The 23,579-nt window shown below is 49.6% G+C and overlaps 3 protein-coding genes across 3 annotated transcripts in view; all 3 read right to left on the bottom strand.

The window, feature by feature from the left end:
• ezrb (ezrin b) overlaps positions 1-12,279 on the bottom strand; it is a 33,821-nt gene extending 21,542 nt beyond the window's left edge. Inside the window, 3 exon segments of the mRNA XM_084440167.1 lie at positions 4,168-4,251; positions 10,859-10,949; positions 12,162-12,279. Coding sequence (XP_084296293.1) covers positions 4,168-4,251; positions 10,859-10,870 — 96 coding nt within the window. The 5' untranslated portion in view covers positions 10,871-10,949; positions 12,162-12,279.
• A 2,076-nt stretch (positions 12,280-14,355) lies between these two features.
• On the bottom strand, positions 14,356-18,699 carry rsph3 (radial spoke head 3; the record flags this gene model as incomplete). Its single annotated transcript, XM_084440166.1, has 8 exons — positions 14,356-14,462; positions 14,752-14,838; positions 15,084-15,246; positions 15,560-15,763; positions 16,875-17,020; positions 17,414-17,555; positions 17,666-17,753; positions 18,587-18,699. 8 exons carry the CDS (start codon positions 18,697-18,699, stop codon positions 14,356-14,358), a joined length of 1,050 nt encoding a protein of 349 aa, XP_084296292.1.
• Positions 18,700-23,054: 4,355 nt separating this feature from the next.
• Positions 23,055-23,579, bottom strand: part of tagapb (T cell activation RhoGTPase activating protein b) — a gene marked incomplete at both ends in the record, with an annotated part of 42,245 nt that continues 41,720 nt past the window's right edge. Inside the window, one exon of the mRNA XM_084440165.1 lies at positions 23,055-23,579. This exon is cut by the window's right edge and continues 662 nt beyond it. Within this exon, the coding sequence (XP_084296291.1) occupies positions 23,055-23,579 (525 nt within the window).

Raw genomic sequence — 23,579 nt, 5'->3', positions numbered from 1 at the left:
CCCAGAAACCCTCTCCTCCCAGAAACCCTCTCCCAGAAACCCCCTCCCAGAAACTCCCAGAAACCCTCTCCCACTAACCCCCTCCAACTAACCCTCTCCCAGAAACCCACTCCCACTAACCCCCTCCTAGAAACCCTCTCCCACTAACCCTCTCCCAGAAACCCTCTCCCACTAACCCCCTCCCAGAAACCCTCTCCAACTAACCCTCTCCCAGAAACCCTCTCCCAGAAACCCCCTCCCAGAAACCCTCTCCCACTAACCCTCTCCCAGAAACCCTCTCCCACTAACCCCCTCCCAGAAACCCTCTCCAACTAACCCTCTCCCAGAAACCCTCTCCCAGAAACCCCCTCCTAGAAACCCTCTCCCACTAACCCCCTCCCAGAAACCCTCTCCCACTAACCCTCTCCCAGAAACCCTCTCCCACTAACCCCCTCCCAGAAACCCTCTCCAACTAACCCTCTCCCAGAAACCCTCTCCCAGAAACCCCCTCCTAGAAACCCTCTCCCACTAACCCTCTCCAACTAACCCTCTCCCAGAAACCCTCTCCCAGAAACCCCCTCCTCCCAGAAACCCTCTCCCAGAAACCCCCTCCCAGAAACCCTCTCCTCCCAGAAACCCTCTCCCAGAAACCCTCTCCCACTAACCCCCTCCCAGAAACCCCCTCCCAGAAACCCTCTCCCAGAAACCCTCTCCTAGAAACCCTCTCCCAGAAACCCTCTCCCAGAAACCCTCTCCCAGAAACCCTCTCCTCCCAGAAACCCCCTCCCAGAAACCCTCTCCTCCCAGAAACCCCCTCCCAGAAACCCTCTCCTCCCAGAAACCCTCTCCCAGAAACCCTCTCCTCCCAGAAACCCTCTCCCAGAAACGCGCAGAGGGAACTTCCTCTCGGTCTGTGAGGGCGCAGGAAGCACAAGCTGTTCCTACTGTATGTTGAGACTGTACAGGATGTGGTGCGTCTCCTTAAAAGCAAGAGATTCCAAACTCCCAGCATCCATCAGGCACCTGGATGAACTCATCTCAGTTCGCTGGTATTTCAAACTTTTTTTTTGTTACCCGTTTCATCCCTGAGTGTAATTATAGGCTGTGACTAATGCTATGAGGAAATGAGGATCTAATTTAGGAACATGACATGACTCCAACATTAGGTAATCACAGGTACTGATGTCATACATGACCCACACATGTCGATCTCTATAGCTGTTGACTTCAATAACTAATGTTTGACTTAGTTTGTCTTAGTTTAATGATTGGTGGAGTGAAGTAGTCCGGCACTCCCTGCCTTTCAACTCTCCGGACCTTCCAAGTGACCCAAATGGGGCCTTTTCTGTAGCCGGTGTTGTACAATCAGTTAGGTATTTCTGGACTGTGTTTGGCTTGTTGATTCTGTCCTCGATTCACAGAGAACTTAATAATGAATAGCACTCTATCACGGAGTTAGACACTTAAGTGACACTTACAGTAAGTGCAGCTGTCAGTCTGCCCATTAGTCCAATATGCACACAGAACATTATCCAGAGTGTTGGGGAGTGTTGGGCAGCGTTGGGGAGTGTTGGGGAGCGTTGGGGAGCGTTGAGGAGCGTTGGGGAGTGGTGGGGAGTGGTGGGGAGCGTTGGGGAGCGGTGGGGAGTGTTGGGTAGTGATAGGGAGTGTTGGGCAGCGTTAGGGAGTGTTGGGGAGCGGTGGGGAGTGTTGGGGAGCGTTGGGGAGTGGTGGGGAGCGGTGGGGAGTGGTGGGGAGCGTTGGGGAGCGGTGGGGAGTGTTGGGTAGTGATAGGGAGTGATAGGGAGTGTTGGGCAGCGTTAGGGAGTGTTGGGGAGCGGTGGGGAGTGTTGGGGAGCGTTGGGGAGCGGTGGGGAGTGGTGGGGAGCAGTGGGGAGTGATAGGGAGTGATAGGGAGTGTAAGGGAGTGATAGGGAGTGTTGGGCAGCGTTAGGGAGTGTTGGGGAGTGTTGGGGAGTGTTGGGGAGTGGTGGGGAGCGGTAGGGAGTGATAGGGAGTGTTGGGCAGCGTTAGGGAGTGTTGGGCAGCGTTAGGGAGTGTTGGGCAGCGTTAGGGAGTGTTGGGGAGTGTTGGGGAGTGTTGGGGAGTGGTGGGGAGCGGTAGGGAGTGATAGGGAGTATTGGGCAGCGTTAGGGAGTGTTGGGCAGCGTTAGGGAGTGTTGGGGAGTGTTGGGGAGCGGTCTCTGAATCTGTAGAGTGTCACGTCCCCGGTCATATGAGAGCGCTGAGGCTATGATTAGGGCAGACCACAGAGACCCAGCCCAGCCCAGCCCAGCCCAGCCCAGCCCAGCCCAGCCCAGCTCAGCCCAGCTCAGCCCAACACAGCCCAGCCCAGCCCAGCCCAGCCCAGCCCAGCCCAGCCCAGCCCAGCCCAGCCCAGCTCAACACAGCCCAGCCCAGCCCAGCCCAGCCCAGACCAGCCCAGCCCAGCTCAACACAGCCCAGCCCAGCCCAGCCCAGCTCAGCCCAGCTCAACACAGCCCAGCCCAGCCCAGCTCAACACAGCCCAGCCCAGCCCAGCCCAGCCCAGCCCAGCTCAGCCCAGCTCAGCTCAGCTCAACACAGCCCAGCCCAGCCCAGCCCAGCCCAGCCCAGACCAGCCCAGACCAGCCCAGACCAGCCCAGCCCAGCTCAACACAGCCCAGCCCAGCTCAACACAGCCCAGCCCAGCCCAGCTCAACACAGCCCAGCCCAGCCCAGCTCAACACAGCCCAGCCCAGCTCAGCCCAGCTCAACACAGCCCAGACCAGACCTACCAGCCCAGACCAGACCAGACCAGCCAGACCAGACCAGACCAGACCAGACCAGACCAGACCAGACCAGACCAGACCAGCCCTCACACTCTTTACCAGAGATACCCCAGGGATGAGCTCACTGGCTGTTACTCAGCATTTCCACCAAACCAGCATGTGTGTGTGTGTGTGTGTGTGTGTGTGAGAGAGAGAGAGAGAGAGAGAGAGAGACTGTCTGTGTTACTGTGTGTGTGTCTGTCTTTCTGTCTGAATGCGTGTGTCTAAGTGAATGTTCGCAGACAGGCCTTTCTCGTCTGGGGGATTTCTGTGACTGTGTCTGGACCAAGATGAAACTAAATCAGGCCCCAGACTTCAGACAGAGCCCAGACACAAGCTGGACATCAGTATATTACATCAGAGCTACGGCTATTGCCTTTGAGAATGGTTCAATTACATCATCTAATGGAAGCACCCTCAGTAGAATCCATTACTTCCAGAATAAGTGTGCATCTATAGTGACAATTAAAGTTGACCTGAATCGTCTCAGACACCGATTATTGCAGTGAACAGGAATGCAGGACACACCCTGCTGGGAGATATTTTCTACCATGTATGCGGAAGAGTCCATGTGTAAAAGTAGGGTTTTTGTAGGGGATCCTGCTGTGGAAAGAGGAACAGCTGAATGGTGCTTTCCCTTCTCGATCTCTTCTTCTCAATGAAAGGGAGACAGACATGGACACCCATAGCAGCAGCCACCTACACACGCACGCCACGGAAAAACTAGTTATTCAGGAAATAGCTTAAGACCGTCTTTCCTCTGCCCATGGCGGAGCAGAGGCAAATCTCCCATGATGCCTCTGCCTCGAGAGACGGCACCGCCACTAGGGAAGTGACACCATGGCCTTCACAGTGACATACCTGTCATGTCTACTGCACAACTACACCCTCCTGTCCTGTCAAAGGTAGAGCGCCTAGCGACACGAGAACACGAGAACAAGCCCTTATTCCTCTGAGCATCCTTGGAACAAACACACTGACCGAACGCTGTCCTGTGGACCGCACTACTGACTCCACTCTGCGTTGGAGACAGCGCACCGTACTTCTTGCTTAACGGAAAGGTCAGCGGTTTATAATAGCTGCTCATGTCTATAATTTTCCTCCCAAAGAGCAGGCATCCTTCAAACTCCATCTTTTCATTCGATCAATGACAGGACAGTTGTTGTGCTCTAAAGGTTAAGGGTCAGAGCGCGGCCCCTCCTAGAAACGGTAGCCATATTGTTATCTATGTGAGCGTGAGCTTCTGATAACACCAGCTCCAGCTATCATCCCCACCAACTTCCCCAGTGATAATACATCAATGAGTAGGAGTGGTTTCATGTTTGCATGTGTGCGTGTGTGTGTGTGTGTGTGTGCGTGCGTGCGTATCTATACAGACCTGGTCAAAGAGCTGCTTGCCGGTAGTGCTTGGCTGGACGGCGAACTCCAGCTCAGCGTCCATGGTGGTGACGCGAACATTGACCTGCGGAGGAGACAGAGAGGACAGCTCAGAGAGACGCCACGCGCCCCTGGACCACCGAATAAAAGCCCCACTGGCGTGAGGGTGGGGGCGTCCGGCAGGGGAGGGGGGGGGGGGGGGGGAGAGAGTCTCAGCTGCTGGACACAGAGCAGGCTGTCAGGATGGCGGGGGCAGGGAGGTTCTGCCTGGGTCCAGACAATGTCCATTCACTCCCATTCATAGAGAGAGGCATGCCTGTCCATTCTCCGGTTAATGATTGATAAGACTGACCTATCTACCCGCGGCCGGCTTTACGAGCTGAGGTACAGGATGAGCACTTAGACTGCCCTGGTCATTATCAGCGCAGACTGTCCTGGTCATTATCAGCACAGACCGCCCTGGTCATTATCAGCGCAGACTACCCAGGTCATTATCAGCGCAGACTGTCCTGGTCATTATCAGCGCAGACTGGCTGGTCATTATCAGCGCAGACTGCCCTGGTCATTATCAGCGTAGACTCTCCTGGTCATTATCAGCGCAGACTACCCTGGTCATTATCAGCGCAGACTGTCCTGGTCATTATCAGCGCAGACTGTCCTGGTCATTATCAGCGCAGACTACCCTGGTCATTATCAGCGCAGACTGTCCTGGTCACTATCAGCGCAGACTGTCCTGGTCATTATCAGCACAGACTGGCTGGTCATTATCAGCACAGACTGACCCGGTCATTATCAGCACAGACTGCCCTGGTCATTATCAGCGCAGACTGTCCTGGTCACTATCAGCGCAGACTGTCCTGGTCATTATCAGCGCAGACTGTCCTGGTCACTATCAGCGCAGACTGTCCTGGTCATTATCAGCGCAGACTACCCTGGTCATTATCAGCGCAGACTACCCTGGTCATTATCAGCGCAGACTGTCCTGGTCACTATCAGCGCAGACTGTCCTGGTCATTATCAGCACAGACTGGCTGGTCATTATCAGCGCAAAACAACCGGCCTTCTAAGGGTCGTACTGTGATCTGAGGTACTGAGAGATACACGACGACGCCAGACCTACGGCCTCTCCAGACAGGAACACAGCTACCGTATCACCGCTACCGCTACCGCTACCATATCACAGCTACCGTATCACCGGTCCACAGCTGACCTTCACAAACAGAACAGAACGCCCACCACAACCAGCAAAGACATGAGGAGGGCAGAACGGAAGAATCATTACATTACAGTCATTTAGCAGACGCTTTTATTCAAAGAGACTAACAATAATTGTATTTAACGTAGGAAAAGCCAATGTACTACTACTCACCAGAACTCACAAGTGCATCTCCTTTCTAAAACAAGTGACTAAGAGCATCATCTTGTGCTGAAGGCAAAGTGCAAGAATAGCAATCTAAAATACAACAGGTGCTTAATAGGGAGGATGGTTGTAGTACTTCTTGAAGAGGTGAGTTTTGAGGCTGCGGTGAAAGATGGACAGAATAGCATGAGAATGAGAACGGCAGAATCATGAGCTCACTTTTCCCATATCTCATTTTTACTAAGAGATCAGCTGTTTGTGGTATTTGCGGGGGAGAGACCACGGGCTTGGGGAGAGACTGGTCATCGGTGTGCAGTGACAGCCAGAGGGCTGAGGGGAGGGGGAGAGACCAGAGGGCTGAGGGGAGGGGGAGAGACCAGAGGGCTGAGGGGAGGGGGAGAGACCACGGGCTTGGGGAGAGACTGAGGGCTGAGGGGAGGGGGAGAGACCAGAGGGCTGAGGGGAGGGGGAGAGACCAGAGGGATGAGGGCTGAGGGGAGGGGGAGAGACCAGAGGGCTTGGGGAGAGACGGGTCATCGGTGTGCAGTGACAGCCAGAGGGCTGAGGGGAGGGGGAGAGACCAGAGGGCTGAGGGGAGGGGGAGAGACCACGGGCTTGGGGAGAGACTGGTCATCGGTGTGCAGTGACAGCCAGAGAGCTGAGGGGAGGGGGAGAGACCAGAGGGCTGAGGGGAGGGGGAGAGACCAGAGGGCTGAGGGGAGGGGGAGAGACCAGAGGGCTGAGGGGAGGGGGAGAGACTAACAGAGCCTTTAGTGAGATCTTTCATCTCCTGACCATTGAGAATGACATTGAGGCTGGAGAGAGCAAACGAGAGACCGCCCACTGGTGAGAGGGCCTGTCTGGGGCCCAGTAGAGGGCCTGTCTGGGGCTTGTCTGGGGCCCAGGAGAGGGCTTGTCTGGGGCCCAGGAGGGGGCTTGTCTGGGGCCCAGGAGAGGGCCTGTTTGGGGCTTGTCTGGGGCTCAGGAGAGGGCTTGTCTGGGGCTTGTCTGGGGCCCAGTAGAGGGCTTGTCTGGGGCCCAGTAGAGGGCTTGTCTGGGGCCCAGTAGAGGGCTTGTCTAGGGCCCAGTAGAGGGCTTGTCTGGGGCCCAGTAGAGGGCTTGTCTGGGGCCCAGTAGAGGGCTTGTCTGGGGCCCAGTAGAGGGCTTGTCTGGGGCCCAGTAGAGGGCTTGTCTGGGGCCCAGTAGAGGGCTTGTCTGGGGCCCAGTAGAGGGCTTGTCTGGGGCCTGGGGAGGGCTTGTCTGGGGCCCAGTAGAGGGCTTGTCTAGGGCCCAGTAGAGGGCTTGTCTAGGGCCCAGTAGAGGGCTTGTCTGGGGCCAGTAGAGGGCTTGTCTGGGGCCCAGTAGAGGGCTTGTCTGGGGCCCAGTAGAGGGCTTGTCTGGGGCCCAGTAGAGGGCTTGTCTGGGGCTTGTCTGGGGCCCAGTAGAGGGCTTGTCTGGGGCCAGTAGAGGGCTTGTCTGGGGCCCAGTAGAGGGCTTGTCTAGGGCCCAGTAGAGGGCTTGTCTGGGGCCCAGGAGAGGGCTTGTCTGGGGCCGGGGCCCCTGAACGGGCCGGTGACTCACTCCTCCCAGACTGCGACCTCGCCCTGACCTGACACACACCAGAGATAAAGTCCAAACGTCAGAAACAACCTTTGGAAAATTCAATAGATATATTGAATGGATGAGGATAACATAATGGATTTCTTTCTGATATGGACGAAGCCTTATCTGCATGTTGGTTTCTGCATTGTGTAGCCGCTGACCGGCTGACTGGGTATGTGAGCGAGTGTGAGGAAAGAAGTCAGTGTGACCAGCGTGGGGCGGGGCCGGGAGGGGAAGTCCAAAGCCTGACATCAACACCAGCTAACCTGGAGGTGAGGGGCTTCTGGGAAACAGCCTCCAATAGAAAAAGAGAGGAGGAGTACCAAAAAAAAACTCAATTTACACAGAAAACAAAGATCTCCTTTCAGCTGCGCCTCCCCAGCGGTGCCTCTCCTCCTGCTCCCGTCTGCATTCTAATGGACCCTGGCTCCCAGAACAGCCTCCCAGGCTGACCTCAGACCAGCTATGAGGGGGAGAGAGACAGGCATGCACACTGTGATGACGCAGTGGGACTGATTCCAGATCAGCTGAGTGAGGGGTGCTAGTGGGAGGGGTGAGGTGTTGATTTCTGTCTCAACTTGGTTGCAGGATACGTTTCCACCACAGCTGGGGCGCCCATGACAACACACTGAGATCCGGAGAGAATGGAACGAGTTAGCGAGCCGACAGACAGACAGACAGACAGACAGACAGACAGACAGACAGACAGACAGAGAGAGAGACAGGCAGACAGGCAGACAGGCAGACAGGCAGGCAGACAGGCAGACAGGCAGAGAGACAGACAGACAGACAGAGACAGACAGACAGACAGACAGACAGACAGACAGACAGACAGGCAGACAGGCAGACAGGCAGACAGACAGACAGACAGACAGACAGGCAGGCAGGCAGACAGACAGGCAGGCAGACAGACAGGCAGGCAGACAGACAGGCAGAGAGACAGAGAGAGACAGGCAGACAGGCAGACAGGCAGACAGGCAGGCAGACAGGCAGACAGACAGACAGACAGGCAGACAGGCAGGCAGACAGGCAGGCAGGCATACAGACAGACAGGCAGGCAGGCAGACAGACAGACAGACAGGCAGGCAGACAGGCAGGCAGGCAGGCAGACAGGCAGACAGGCAGACAGACAGGAACCAGTGGGTGACTGATATCCCAGCTCTGTTAGTTCACCACTGGTTACTCACATTAAACCGAGGCCATTCAGAACATAAAAGAAAACATGACGCAAAAACTAAAAATACACTAGAAAGACAAGAGCGCCAAGAACGACCCGCAACAGGCCCACGGGCACAGCTCACCGGTGCCAACAGCACAGCGGGCCCCGACCCAGACCTCCCCAACCCTGGTCAGAGTGAAACTACAAGGGAAGCACAGGCCTGTTCACGCTGTAGCTTCTACACTGTGATCATGACTCAAGAGGAGAGTTCACAGTGTGAGGAGGGAGAGTGTGGAGACATGGCCATTCTCTCTCTCTACTACCCAAACCTAAGACACAGCAGGGAGACCCAGGTCTGATCCTGTCTGTCTGTCATGGTATCCAAACAGCCCTAGCAGTGGTTGAGGTAAACAGCCTCTTCCCAGAGAACAAATCAGCTTCCTGTCTTCCTCAGTGTCTGAGTGTCTACATCCCATAGCTTCCATTGGGAGGTTAATGAGTTGAGTCATAAAGGTTGACTTTAAGAGAGTGACGTGATCATCACCAGAGTAGTTAACACACTGAATGGGCTGTGCTGGATTCCCCAGAGGAAACAACTCCATTTTGAACAGTGGAAACGGTTTGACAGTCTGTGGCAATGTGCGTCGTCAGGGGAACAGTGAAATGCCTTTAGAGCAGTCCAGCCGTAAACCCCTGACCCCGCCCTATGGAGGAGGACCGGGCGTAATCCCGCTGCTCGTCCCTCATAAAGCCTTTAAAAGTGACCCCTCTGAGTGGATTACTGAATGAAGACTGAGACTTGACCGCTTGGTCAGTTGACAAAACAGCGTACAAGCGCTGGAAACTGCCCTGATGAAACAGAAATAAATACAAAAGAGTTTGTTTGGAGGAACTTTAGCCTGAGGGCGTTATGGAGTTAGTGATCATTAGCGATCATTCCGAGGAACAAATGCTAACAATAGTTTGGATCATGAAGAGCAAACAAGCCGATATGTTAGTTAGAGGTGACCACGCCCCGCTGGGCGTTCGAGGGCCGTGACCACACGGGAACAGCGACCTGGGAGAGCCAAGGAGCACCGGCATTCACTTCATGACAATGTGTCATTCTGACACATGTAACCTGAGGCAGAGAAGGACCAACCAGGATCCCTCGCTAGCTGCTCAAATCTGCTCTGACCCCGCCTCCTCCAGCCAAACGCAACCTGTTAAACCACAACCACGCTGAAATGGGTGACAGCCTTTTATTACCACATAACTACGACTACATAAGTTACAGAATCTCAATAAGCGCTTATCCTGTCACTGAAACTCTACACCCCCAGTAGCCTCATTTCCGTATTCTAGAAAGCCCTTCCACTCAGAGTAAACCGAGTCAAAACATAAGCCCCTATTTACCAACCAAGGCTAAAAATAGAGCTCAGCGTTTTGGGGATTAATTTGAGAGTAGAAGACTGTTCAATGAAAGGAACAACAAAATCAAAGCAGCAAGTTCATTAAAATAGACCTAAACGTTTCTGTGAGTACCTTTCAGCTGGCTATGGCCATGTTAGGGTTATAGGGAACTGAGTCAGACAGTGAAAACCTGTGTTTATTCACCTCATTGATATCACGGAAAACAAAACATGCTCCCATTATATCCCTAAAAAGGGCGCTTTGGTGCCCGACGGAGGAGCGCCAGAGTGATGACAGACTGATGATGTCACTTCCAGTGATGCTCATGACAACCCCGGGGTGATTCTAAACAATCCGACAACACAGTAAGACTGCTTGAGGGGGGGGGGTTTGTGATAATTTAATGTCATAAATATTACAGTACATAAACAGCCTAGTGTTCAACCATGAACATTTCCCCCACGCCCTCAGGATGTATGAACCCACACACCCTCCGAATCAGAGTCACCCTCCAGGCAAATCTCCTCTGCTCAAACACACACAGAGGTTTGTACGGACTGTTTCAAATGTCCAATCAAATCAACCACTGAGCCCTGTAGAGTCGTCTGTAGTCAGAGCAATGGAAACCCATTCAAAACATTTGACCAGAATTTGGGGAAGTCATGCTGTATCATATTATACAGTATATAGTCCTTCCAGTACATGCAGTATATGATATGACTATTAGTTTACACAGAATATGATAGGACTTCCCCAAAATGTGGGCAAATGTGGCAAATGGGTTTCCAGCTAACAGCAAATCAATTCTGAACTGACTTGTTGTGAAAAGATTAAGTGGTCTGAAGATATGCCTGTTGAGAAACTATGACACTGTTCACTTGGACCAACAATCCAACATGAATGGGTCAATACAAATATTGTTATAAGGTATTTCAAGGCAGAGTATCCACGAAATGTCAGAAAATTTTAATTTCAACCATGAATGAGTTATATCTATTTGGAAAACCACCACTTGAATACACGCTCGCAAGCTCCATCTGTGATACTCCCAAGTCGACTCTTTACGACTAGAAAATCCTCTCTCTATAACTTTAGTAGCCTAACACTAGACAGTTTCAGCTTAAAATCGAAACTCAATAGCATAATATTGAAAATAACAATAAAATAGCCTGTACTTACTGCTTTGGGCATGTTTTGTCCTTTTCTTGGCTCGGTGGGAGGAACAGTCAAATTGGTTCAGAAATACTGTGAACGTTTCCAGGCTGCCTTCCTGCAGAGAGAAAGAGGAGGAACGAGTTTGAGTCCCTGTGGTCGCAGGCGGGACGGGACAGGGACGGGACAGCCCTTCCTTTAACACCGGGACGGGACAGCCCTTCCTTTAACACCGGGACGGGACAGCCCTTCCTTTAACACCGGGACGGGACAGCCCTTCCTTTAACACCGGGACGGGACAGCCCTTCCTTTACCACCGGGACGGGACAGCCCTTCCTTTAACACCGGGACGGGACAGCCCTTCCTTTAACACCGGGACGGGACAGCCCTTCCTTTAACACCGGGACAGGACAGCCCTTCCTTTAACACCGGGACAGGACAGCCCTTCCTTTAACACCGGGACAGGACAGCCCTTCCTTTAACACCGGGACGGGACAGCCCTTCCTTTAACACCGGGACGGGACCGGTGCCAAATGGATCCGACTGACGCACTCCCAAGAATAGCGCGTGAATCACTATCAAATATGGAACTCCGATAACAGAGCCTCACCCCAAACCCCCAGAAAGAGCATGGATATGAGTCCGATCCGCCCTCCTCAAACACCTAGGCTACGGTTCGACTCACTTTATAGGTTTCATATTCATTTCATAGGATAGATTATAGTCTAAAAGCCGAGATTGCCTTAAATGATCAGACAGGAACCCATGACTGTTGATACAGTGTAGCTCTATCGTAGACTTTGCTTGAAATCCCTTGAATGAATGTTGAGACGCTTTTTATCAGTGCAGAGCTGTAACCAGAGCTGGAACCTTTATCCTCGTTTTTTCGCGTAAAATTACATTTGCGCATGAAGTCTACTTCTCACACTTGTGAGTGAGGTTCTGTTAGAGGTTCGATACAACCCAACCGGCTGCGTGTAAATGGGTTCATAGACTGTTTAGTAAAGGCTAGCTTTAGTCAAAATATATAACTTGAAATCAAATGTTTCATGTAGGCTACAATCAGAAAAAAAACAGTCAACAACTCCTATATCCTTTGGAATAAATCGTATTATAATCTAAAACAGATTTTCTCTACATAACCTTCAAACGCTCGCCTTCACCCAAGCCACATCCCACCAGAATAATCCCGGAGACACCTGTTGTGAGATTGCCTCCTTTGTGGGGATGAGGCGGCTGAAGTGCACAAACAAAGTCATGAACATCTCCACATCCACACGTCGCACTCAAAACAATGTCTGATACATTATTCATCGTACTTTAGTCTTACCAGATGGTGTGATTCCAGATAAACGCTTCTACCGCAGGGCTGCAGGTTAATAACCTCCCTCTCTCTGTTGAACTCGCAGCGCGCAATATGGCTGATCCGCTCCTCTCTCTACCCTCTGGGCCCCTGAGAAGAACAGTTCCTGTTTAGTCATCGCTGCTCGGCTAGAGGACCGTCATTCACACGACAGCGACTCCCATACATGACTAATGTGAATGCAATCTATTATTTTTGATGACCAGTATCCAAAAGTTTATTGGTAAATTATCTTAGTGGGCTCTGGTTGGTCTTAAAAAAATCTTAATGGGGAGATAATAGGCCTACAATTATAATTATCCTCTATTTTTGTTATAGTTTTAGTTTTGTTGTGATTATCACTCTTGATATGGGCAGATCGTGGCCATTGACAGTACTGGGCTGGTTGATGGTAAATGGTTTCTATTGGCAACTATTTTTTGTCACTTAACTTGGTGTTCTGGGCTCTCTGATAATCTACCCATCTCCTGAACTATGGCTTGACTTGAAGAAAGCAGATAAACTGCCTATAGATTGACAGCTTTGTAGAATATTATAGAAGCACAATTAGAGGAGGTGCAACTTCCGCACAAAATCAACAGAAACACCAACACAACGTTAACTAAACACACTGGCTGCCAAGTAAAAGGTCATTAAATGCACGCTAATTTGCATTATTACACTTTGGTTTCTGTTTGTGTAGTCGAGGAACAGCGTCATCGCCGTCTACACCTATAGGCTACTAGACAGGCTATACTAGACATGCTATACTAGACAGGCTATACTAGACAGGCCATACTAGACAGGCTATACTAGACAGGCCATAGGCCTACTAGACAGGCCATACTAGACAGGCTATACTAGACAGGCTATACTAGTCTATACTAGTCTACTGTATGATCACGGAAACGAAACATTAGGGAGGTTTCATAACTGTGAGTCAGCCAATAGTTGAGCAGGATTAAAATAGGAGGGTATAAATCCAGTAGTGTTCTAGTAAAGTGCGCTCAGGTCAGATCAGAGACGGGCAGGTGTGTTAGTGAAGGATCATATAGGCCTGTTTCATCTAGCCTACTTCATGGATGCTATAATTGCAGCCCAACATTCATACCCTGAAAAGACACAGTCTACATTTATGTAAATGTAACTTTAACTCGGTGGAAGGCGAAGTAACATTCTCCTGTACGATGTCAACTCATTAAACATACTTTGTGCTATGTTTATCAGTATACTGCACTGTAACTTTTATTCCTGTATTCTATTTGTCCTGCTTTTTGTTTAAATGTCTATAATGACTTGCTTTTTGTTTTAATGCTTTTAATTTGTCCTGCCTTTTGTTTTAAATGTCTATAATGTCTTGCTTTTTGTTTTAATGCTTTTAATGTCTCATGTAAAGCACCTTGAATTGCCCTGTGGCTGAAATGTGCTATATAAATAAACTTGCCTTGCCTTGCCTTGCCTTTGTGATTGGGTAAAAACGATGTAGATTGGAGGGACTTTTACATTGCATACTGAAGGCAGGAGTGCTGGATGAACAGGTCCATGCAAAGCTGGGCTATTTGAATGCGGGCGGAAACGTTACGTGTCTGTTGTCAAGTAAATACTGCCGTGAGCATGCTGGGTACTTTATGAAATGTTGTGGATACGTACATGCTGGGTACTTTATGAAATGTTGTGGATACGTACATGCTGGGTACTTTATGAAATGTTGTGGATACGTACATGCTGGGTACTTTATGAAATGTTGTGGATACGTACATGCTGGGTACTTTATGAAATGTTGTGGATACGTACACGCTTATTCCAGCCTGCTGGGGCGGGTTGGTCAATATTTGCCGCTCGGCAGGTGAGGTGATGCCATCATCACTTTTGATTGCAAGGGGAACTGAGTGACGTGTTTGCCAGCATGAAAAAACATATGCTCACACTGAATGGGGTGTATATTTTAGACGGCAACACACAGTCTCTCTCTCTCTCTCTCTCTCTCTCTCTCTCTCTCTCTTTCTCTCTCGCACACACACACATACACACACACACACACACACACCTCTTGCATTAAATAAATAACCAGTCGCTTATAGAGAACATAAAAGGGTTTATTGTCTTTGAACACTTTATTATGCCTTTAGCTGCTTGTTTTCGTGTTTGGGTTTTCTTTAAGTGTGTGGGTTCTACCTATAATTCACGGATCTACGCCGTCGTGGTGCAGATCCTGATTCGAGGGAGGGGACAGGGGCGCCCCCTGCTGGAAGAGCCCCAGCCTCCTCTGAGTGACATCACGGATGAGCACTGGAACAGAGATGGAGAGTGAAGATGAGGGTGAATTATCTTCATCGTGGTCGTAGCATGATATAGTAAACATCCCAGCAACAGACAGACCTCCTTGCCCATCACACTCTCCACTGGGTTTCCAAGGTGAAAAGGAACAGGTGATTTCATTACAACACCTACAAATACCTCTGTAATATTACATAAAAGCCACTAGATGGAGCTATAATGATATCAATGACCAGTACTCGTATACATGTACAACCATCAGAGGACAGTAATACTAAATATCTGTGGCGGTTCTGCTTACTGTCTAGAACTGTTCTTGCCACGTATCTCTTATCCAGAGTGATACTGACTTGAGCCATCAGCCACGGGAGGAACCCAGTCTCAATATCTGGCAATGAAATGCAAAATGAGACATACATTATAAAGTTAAACTCTGAAAAAGCAATCAAAACAACTTTGTCATATTAATGTTTGTACATCAGCTCAATCTCATATCCTAGGTCATACTGGGCAGGTACTGTAGTGTCCTATATTGCTCTGTACTGTAGTGTGTGACCCCTTCGTGCACTGAGAACTCTTCTGTAAATGATGGCTCCGGTCAAAGCCAAGGTCGTGGCGGTCAGACTGACTGACCTCGCTCCACGGGGTCGTAGAAGTAGCCGTGGTCTCTCAGGGAGGTGTAGACCGAGGGGAGCAGGTCTGCCAGGTAGTGCTGAGCAAACGCCCGCGCCGCCACCTTCTCCGCCGTCTCCTTCTCCTTCTGCAGCACCTCCCTCTGCTGGGAGATCCTCCGCTCCTGTGCCCAAAGAGAACATGGTTCTATAACGCAAAAACATGGTTCTATAACGCAAAAACATGGTTCTATAATGCAAAAACATGGTTCTATAATGCAAAAACATGGTTCTATAACGCAAAACATGGTTCTATAATGGAAAACATGGTTCTATAACGCAAATACATGGTTCTATAATGCAAAAACATGGTTCTATAACACAAAAACATGGTTCTATAACGCAAACACATGGTTCTATAACGCAAAAACATGGTTCTATAACGCAAACACATGGTTCTATAACACAAAAGGCCTGAGGGAGACCAGTCCAGCTGACCTTCTCCTCGCGGTGGCGTCTCTCCTGCTCCTCCAGGCGCTGCACCTCCACCAGCTCGGCGTTGCGTAGCTCCTGGAAGGCGCGCTGCTGCGCCCTCAGGCTGGCTAGCTCCTCCTCCTCCATGACCTCCAGGAGAGACTGCTCCACCGTCTTCCCCACCAGCACCTCCAGCAGCGGGCGCACCTCCATGTCAAAGTCAAACAGCTGCAGGGGCCCATGGGGGAGAGAGTTGGGGCTCATTCAATATGTTTTGATTTCATACAATACAGGAAGTACAGTAAGTAAGCCTTTGACAACCAATATTTCTCGGGCCTAATGGCCTGTAGGGCAGGAGCCTATCTCCTGTTTCTGTAGCGAGAGGCAGCTTGATGTACAAGTACACCCCCTGGACATGACGCTAGTATGTACAAGTACACCACCTGGACATGACGCTAGTATGTACTAGTACACCCCCTGGACATGACGCTAGTATGTACAAGTACACCCCCTGGACATGACGCTAGTATGTACTAGTACACCCCCTGGACATGACGCTAGTATGTACTAGTACACCCCCTGGACATGACGCTAGTATGTACTAGTACACCCCCTGGACATGACGCTAGTATGTACTAGTACACCCCCTGGACATGACGCTAGTATGTACTAGTACACCCCCTGGACATGACGCTAGTATGTACTAGTACACCCCCTGGACATGACGCTAGTATGTACTAGTACACCCCCTGGACATGACACTAGTATGTACAAGTACACCCCCTGGACATGACGCAAGTATGTACTAGTACACCCCCTGGACATGACGCTAGTATGTACAAGTACACCCCCTGGACATGACGCTAGTATGTACTAGTACACCCCCTGGACATGACGCTAGTATGTACTAGTACACCCCCTGTACATGACGCTAGTATGTACAAGTACACCCCCTGGACATGACGCTAGTATGTACAAGTACACCCCCTGGACATGACGCTAGTATGTACTAGTACACCCCCTGGACATGACGCTAGTATGTACTAGTCCACCCCCTGGACATGACGCTAGTATGTACAAGTACACCCCCTGGACATGACGCTAGTATGTTCCAGGTACTTCCCCCAATCCAACCCTTGATGCTGAGTGCCAAGCAGGGATGCATTGGGTGCCATTTTTATAGTCTTTGGTATGACTCGGCCGGGGATCGAACTCACGACCTCCCAGTCTCAGGGGGGACACTCTAACCACAAGGCCACTGAGCTGGTATTTCATACAATGACTGACATGAAATCATCTGTAATACCAGTTTAGAAGGATGTGTTCTAAAGACATGCACCTCTCCCTCCTCGATCTGTGTGGCCACATCTTTGCCTGACTTGGCAGGGATGAAGAGGGGCGTGGCCGGTTTGTCCAGGAACGCGTCCGTCTGGCACTCAACGCTGGCGTCCTCGATCTGGTCGCTCAGCTCCTCCAGATACAGCTCTAGAAACAAAACAGGAAACAATTCAGGTGGTTTGGGATGATTCCCCAAAGAGAGAAGATTCACATTCAGAAAACTTTGTCTGTCGTGACACAAAATCATCTTAGACTGACTCAACAATCAACACAAGTTAACACAACACAACAACATACAGCATATTCCTAAAACCAGCACAGGGAGTCATTAAAAATAAGCATAATATTACTGTGTGCAAAGTGGCATAGTGCGTGTGTACGAGTTCTTCCTCATTGTTTGTTCAAAATGGCAGTGTGAATAAAGGAGTTCCGTGTTTTTCTTGGCCAGGGGAACTTTATAGCGACGCCCTGACGGTAGGGACCACGGTTCAGTCCAAAAGCAAGTTGAGCGATAGCGGAGTTGAACCTGTGGTGCCTCACCTGTCTGGACGTCTATGTGCCTTCTTCCCTCTAGCGCCTCCGGAGTCTTGGGCCTGAACTGCTCCTTGGCGCGCATCCTTGCGACGGCCCTCCTCCTGGCCTCCTGCTGTCTGTGTATCTCAATAGGGTCGGGCTGCGCTGCCTGACAAATAGAAAACATCAGTGTAACTCTATGTAGTATATTTTTCCAATCAATCAATCCGTCATAGTTACAGTTACTCAAGCAGCGATTAAAAACAGTAGCCTACTCACAACTGGTATGATGTGCTGGGCGTACGTGTTTCCCCTGACAACACGACGGTCATACATGATGTTTCCATAACTGGTTTGTCCATCAGTTCTGCATTGCAAGGGAAAACATGAGTCATCCAGCTAGAAGCACCACGCTACTTGATATTGTAATATACTGCAACAGTTAGTTTGACTGAGTTCATTTGATGCCCTTGAACAACCCAGTCAGTGCTGGCCAGGGACCTGTTTGTTTTGTCTACTGTATTTTGTTAGTATGTATTGTATTGTTGTATTATATTGTATTGTATTGTGGATGGATGGATGGATGTATTGTATTGTACTGTGTTGTGTTTTGTATGTAGATGTGTATGATTTGTTGTATGTTGTGATGTGGGTGTGATGGACCCCAGAAAGAATAGCCTTGCTTATAGCAAATGCTAATGGTGGCTCCAATAAAAATGAAATTAAATGACCCCCCCCCCCCACTGCTACTACTGCAGCTCACTGTACCGTTAACTTACCATGGGCCCCTGTGACCTGTCAACACACAGTAGCTACTTCATGACAAGTAAATCATTTCCCACCTCGGCCCACATATCTTTGGCTTCATCCCAGCTAACTAGCAATCATTTGTTCTAAAAAATGTTCTAAGAATGTGAAAACAGGACGTGTTGGAAATTGTGGTATATTGACCACATGATTATTTAGGTTGCTTAATGCTTTGTGGACCTCGGTGAACACGGTCAAGTTATTGTACTGTTGCGCACATGCGCAGTGTGATGCTGTCTGACAAATGGTGTACTAAAGAGTTGAACGTAAATCTGGGTCCGTCTCGTTATTAATATGTAACAGAAATGTTCCCCAATGTTGTGGGAACATCCCCTGCTGGCTGGGAGGCCCCAGGCCAGCTCGCTAGGAGCTAAAGCTGGTTGTGAAACTCACTCCTCTGCGGGCTCATCCCTGTACTTGCTCCGGGTGGGGACCGGTCTGGGGCGGCTGGAGAACGTGTAGGTTCCGCTGGGAGGTTCCTTCTGTGGCTGTAACACGGACGTCATTCTGTTAACCAGCTAAAAATCGAATCTTTATTATAAAGCAACTTTATTCTGATGAAATTAAACTAAAGATAGCCGACTAACAAGAGATGAACACGTGACAAGAGGTGAGTAAACACAAGTGTCAAGACGATGTTTGCTATGGCAACGGTATCCAGGAAGTTTGGCGTTACGTCATTTCCTCTGTAGGGGGGGGGGGGGGGGGGTGATGTGCATGGAGGAGGAATCCTGCGCCCAATACCTCGTTTAAAGTTTCAAATCTGGATTTTATTTTATTTTATTTTATTAAGGATACCCCATTAGCTAGTGCCATGGCAACCAGCTAGTCTTCTTGGGGTCCCCATAAATCAATACATACAATTACAATTAAAAACATACAATGATCAATACAAAAACAAGAATACTAAGTTAAGCTGAAATAGAAAGTAGTTAAACACGAGTAAACACAACCAGCAAGCAATATCCTTGTGTTTGTTGACATGGTTCAGTGTTCTAACATTGTTAGTGTGCAGGAAGTTGCTGTGATCTCAGAAAAAGGCATGAAACCACAAAGTTGTTGTTTCTCACAACCAAAATTGTACATACTGTACATGAACTTGAGGAAAATAAGCTCTTGAAATTGAAACATCAGAATATGGGCGTGAACACAGAACACAGAAGCTACACTGAACCTATCCCACAATCCTTCAGTGAATAACAGTTTATGTAACTGACGAGTTCAGTGAAGCCTACAGTATGATGATAGTACTACTGCATTCTTCATTGGGGCTCATGGGAATATCCAAACATAGGCTGAACATTGATGCTTTCTTTGAATAGGCTACGCTATGTATATCCCTCTTCAGTCTTATTTGAACAAAAGTGATGGACCCCCATTCCTGGAAAGACACGAGAGCATTAAGGGTAAGAATACAATTGATTAGTTATCTAATGACAAGTAATTAGGATCATATTTGTTACATCATTCATTCACATTCTGTTCTCTCCGGGCGGCCATTGTTTACTCCTCGTCTCTCCTCCGTCATTAGGACCCTAAAAGGGTCAACATCATATTCTGCCCGGCGACCATCAGTTTCTGCTCATTATTCTGAACCATGAACACATTATTCGCCATCTTATGTAACAGCCTACTGTATGCGGGGCCCCCTCCAGTCTCTCAGTCAGTTGGATTCAATCCTTATTATGTAACTCAAGGCAGACATCTTGTCTTTCAGTGTTGGACACACCTTTTCATTGAGCAGTCCTTTGTCCAGTGGGAGGAGTCCGCCTACAGAGTAGACAGGTGGAGGAGACAGGTGGGAGATGGACCAGCTGCTGTCCTGGTGTGGCCAAAACAACCTGGAGCTCAACGCTCTTAAGACAGCAGAGATGGTTGTGGACTTTAGAACGAATCCAGCCCCCCTCCCACCATCACTCTGAATGACCCCCCACTGACCTCTGACTCCTTCTGCTTCCAGGGCACCACCATCTCCCGGGACCTCAAGTGGGAGCTGAACATCAGCTGAACATCAGCTCCCTCATGAACATCAGCTCCCTCAACAAAGAAGCACAGCAGAGGATGTACTTCCTGAGACAGCTGAAGAAATTCATCCTGCCAAAGACAATGATGGTTCTCCTCTACACCTCCATCATGGAGTCCATCCTCACCTCCTCCACCACCACCTGGTTCTCTGCCGCTACAGCCAAAGACAAGGCCAGACTGCAGCGCATCATCCGCTCAACTGAAAGGGTGACCTGTCATCCCTACAGGACCTGCACACCTCCAGGGCAAGAAAACGGGCCAGAAAAATTGCGACCGATCCACAATCTTTTTATTGGTTATTTTGTATTTGCACTGTATTTTGTATTTGCACTGTCATGTCTATGCACTGTCCTGTCCTGTCCTGCACCCTGTCCTGTCCTGTCCTGCACCCTGTCCTGTCCTGTCCTGCACCCTGTCCTGTCCTGTCCTGTCCTGTCCTGTCCTGTCCTGTCCTGTCCTGTCCTGTCCTGTCCTGTCCTGTCCTGTCCTGTCCTGTCCTGTCCTGTCATGTCTATGCACTGTCCTGTCCTGTCCTGCACCCTGTCCTGTGTCGTCTCCATCAGCGCATGCCTTAACCCTAGTCAGATTCTTAGTATGTGTAAACCATATACATGGCAATAAACAGATCTTGAATCTTGAAGGAGCAATAAGTGCCTTGCTCAAGGGCACATTGATTTTAATTCTACTCAGTTTAGGTATTTGAACCAGCAACAGGCAAGCTTTCGGGTGCTGGCCCAGTGCTCATACTGTAGATCCTGAATTCCTGGCGCACTGGGTCTGATGAAAGGATCTGTTAAATGTGCAACCCTATTCATGCTGGTTATAGATTCAGTTTGTGTGATGAGGTGGCTCGTTATCTGTGCTGCAAGTCAAATAAAACGCATAGGAGTCTCAACTATACGCCTTGAGATCCATTATGAAACATGAAACATGCATGTGGCACAGAGATAAGTCCTTTTTGTTTTGTTTATTTTAACTAAAAAAAGGGTCCAGATTTTCCTGCAGGCTCGTAAATCCTTTCTTTTTTGTATCATTTTCTGAGCACTTCCCTGCTAGTGGGGACAGAAGGACCCTAGATGATCTCCTCTGAACACTTTCATTAGGCTTTCTGCAAAAGAGTTTACAGTAGGTCTCAATGTTCTCACTGGTATCTCAGCTGAATTATACTGAATGTATTCATCTCTTGATTATGTTGATTATAGAACTTGTAGCTGCAGACACACTTAATGTGAGAAAGTTGAACTAAGTTAATGAATGAGAGTCGAGCGCTGAGCTGAGGAAGGAACACAAACGTTCAAGTCGCGTGTGAGAGGAAGGGGTAAGCAGTGACGTCGACCCACCAGGCCGCGAGCGATTCAGAGAAAAACCAAATCCGTCCACGTGATGATGCCTGGTTTCCTCCCTCCTCTGCCGGGACAGACAGAACACGCTGTTCTCTCAATGAGGACTTTTAGCTCCTGTTATGCAAGAGAGCTAGAAAGGAGAAGCAGGGCCTCACTAGCGCTCCTCCATCCCGCCCTGCTTGAGCGACCCTGGCAGCTCCCCATGTGATGCTGTGATCCAGGGGCACGTCTGAGCTCCTGAGAACACAGATCCACAACCCTGACTCTGAGCTCCTGAGAACACAGATCCACAACCCTGACTCTGAGCTCCTGAGAACACAGATCCACAACCCTGACTCTGAGCTCCTGAGAACACAGATCCACAACCCGGACTCTGAGCTACTGAGAACACAGATCCACAACCCTGACTCTGAGCTCCTGAGAACACAGATCCACAACCCTGACTCTGAGCTCCTGAGAACACAGATCCACAACCCTGACTCTGAGCTCCTGAGAACACAGATCCACAACCCTGACTCTGAGCTCCTGAGAACACAGATCCACAACCCTGACTCAATGCCTTGAAATGCTTCAATGACATCATACTGCCCATGTGAAGAACTTGATTTGGTCAATCTTAGCCTTAGTGTAGGCTACCTTCATTATTATGTTGCTATGTAATAACATGGTATTACTATTTGGCGATATAGATAATTACATAACAGAGAGAAACCATGGGGGAGGGGCCTCTAGAGATACTGTAGTGGAAACAAAGATGGCTGAAAGTAAAAGATCAATATTAGCACCCCCCCCCCTCCTCCATACAGTACCTTGTTCTCATTGTGTAGCCTATACCCTCATACCATGGAATTACATAGTAATTCCTATGTAATTACAATGTTGTTACTACTACTGTCGGTGTATTGCTATGTTGTTACAGTAGTACTTAAATGAAAGTGCTACTTTCAAGAGTGTCTTGGCGCCGTGTGCTAGCAGATGCCTTCCTTATCATATAGGATGAGATACAGCATCTACACCCACAACTGCTGGGGCTTTTCGATCATAACCCTTGTTCTTGCTTCATTCATTTGGTTGGAATCACATGCAATCATAAACTGGAGAGCCAAGCATAGTTCAATATCAAGGTGCTTTAATGTAGTGGAAGTAAAGATATGATAGAGTTAAGACATACAAAGCGACTTGCAAAACACATAAAAACATGCTCACTAACTTACAGTGACTGTACAATATATAACTCTAACAACAGACAAACAATAGAAAAAGATCAATTATAGCATAATGTTATCCTCTACTTGCAAATTGTGTTTATTTACATAGCTTTGCCATAGATAGACTAGAGGATTCTTCTATCTTTATAAATAGCTTTTTTTGTGAGAAACACATTAATTCTGTACTGTAAACAGTACTACTGAGACAGTCCAACCCTATCAGGTGCACATAATGTTTGTACATTCAGAAAGTGAAACAGTGAAACGTTGAAGACCGACTGGTATTCAAACGTAGGACTCCTTGGCGTAAGAATACTCTTCAAACAGGGGCTGACTACACCTCCGGGACACCGTCTCATGACGGCTCCGTGACACCGACTCAGACATGGTCCTCTGTCGGAAGGGCGGGGGGTTCTGCTCGGGTCCGGCGGCGCTGTCCTCCGGGACCCGGGAGAAGCAGTCTGTGTACTGGTTGATAGAATAGGTGGACAGGAAGTTCTCGTTCATAGAGGCGGGGCGGGACTTCCTGCCCAGCGTTCTGGCGGCGTCTTGCACCCGCATGGAGCGTAGATTCTGGGGGGCGGGCTGAGGCGCGCTCTGGACCGCCTGCTCGTAGGAGGGGGGCAGCTGGAACACCTCGATGGCCGACAGCGGGCGTGGCCGGGGGGACAGCTCGCCGGGGGGCTCGGCCTCGCTCTGGGAGTCCTCCTGCAGCGTCCCGCAGCGCTCCCTCCGGGGGGCCTCCTTCTTCAGGCTGCTCCTCTTAAAGGAGAACGGCCCCAGGCTCCTGGTCCTCATCAGGGCCCTGCT

The sequence above is a fragment of the Borostomias antarcticus genome (genome assembly GCF_949987555.1).
Source record: "Borostomias antarcticus genome assembly, chromosome: 6".
In the NCBI taxonomy this organism is placed as follows: Eukaryota; Metazoa; Chordata; class Actinopteri; order Stomiiformes; family Stomiidae; genus Borostomias; species Borostomias antarcticus.
The sequence above is the reverse complement of the archived record's forward strand: the minus strand, read 5'-3'. Positions and strand labels throughout refer to the sequence as shown.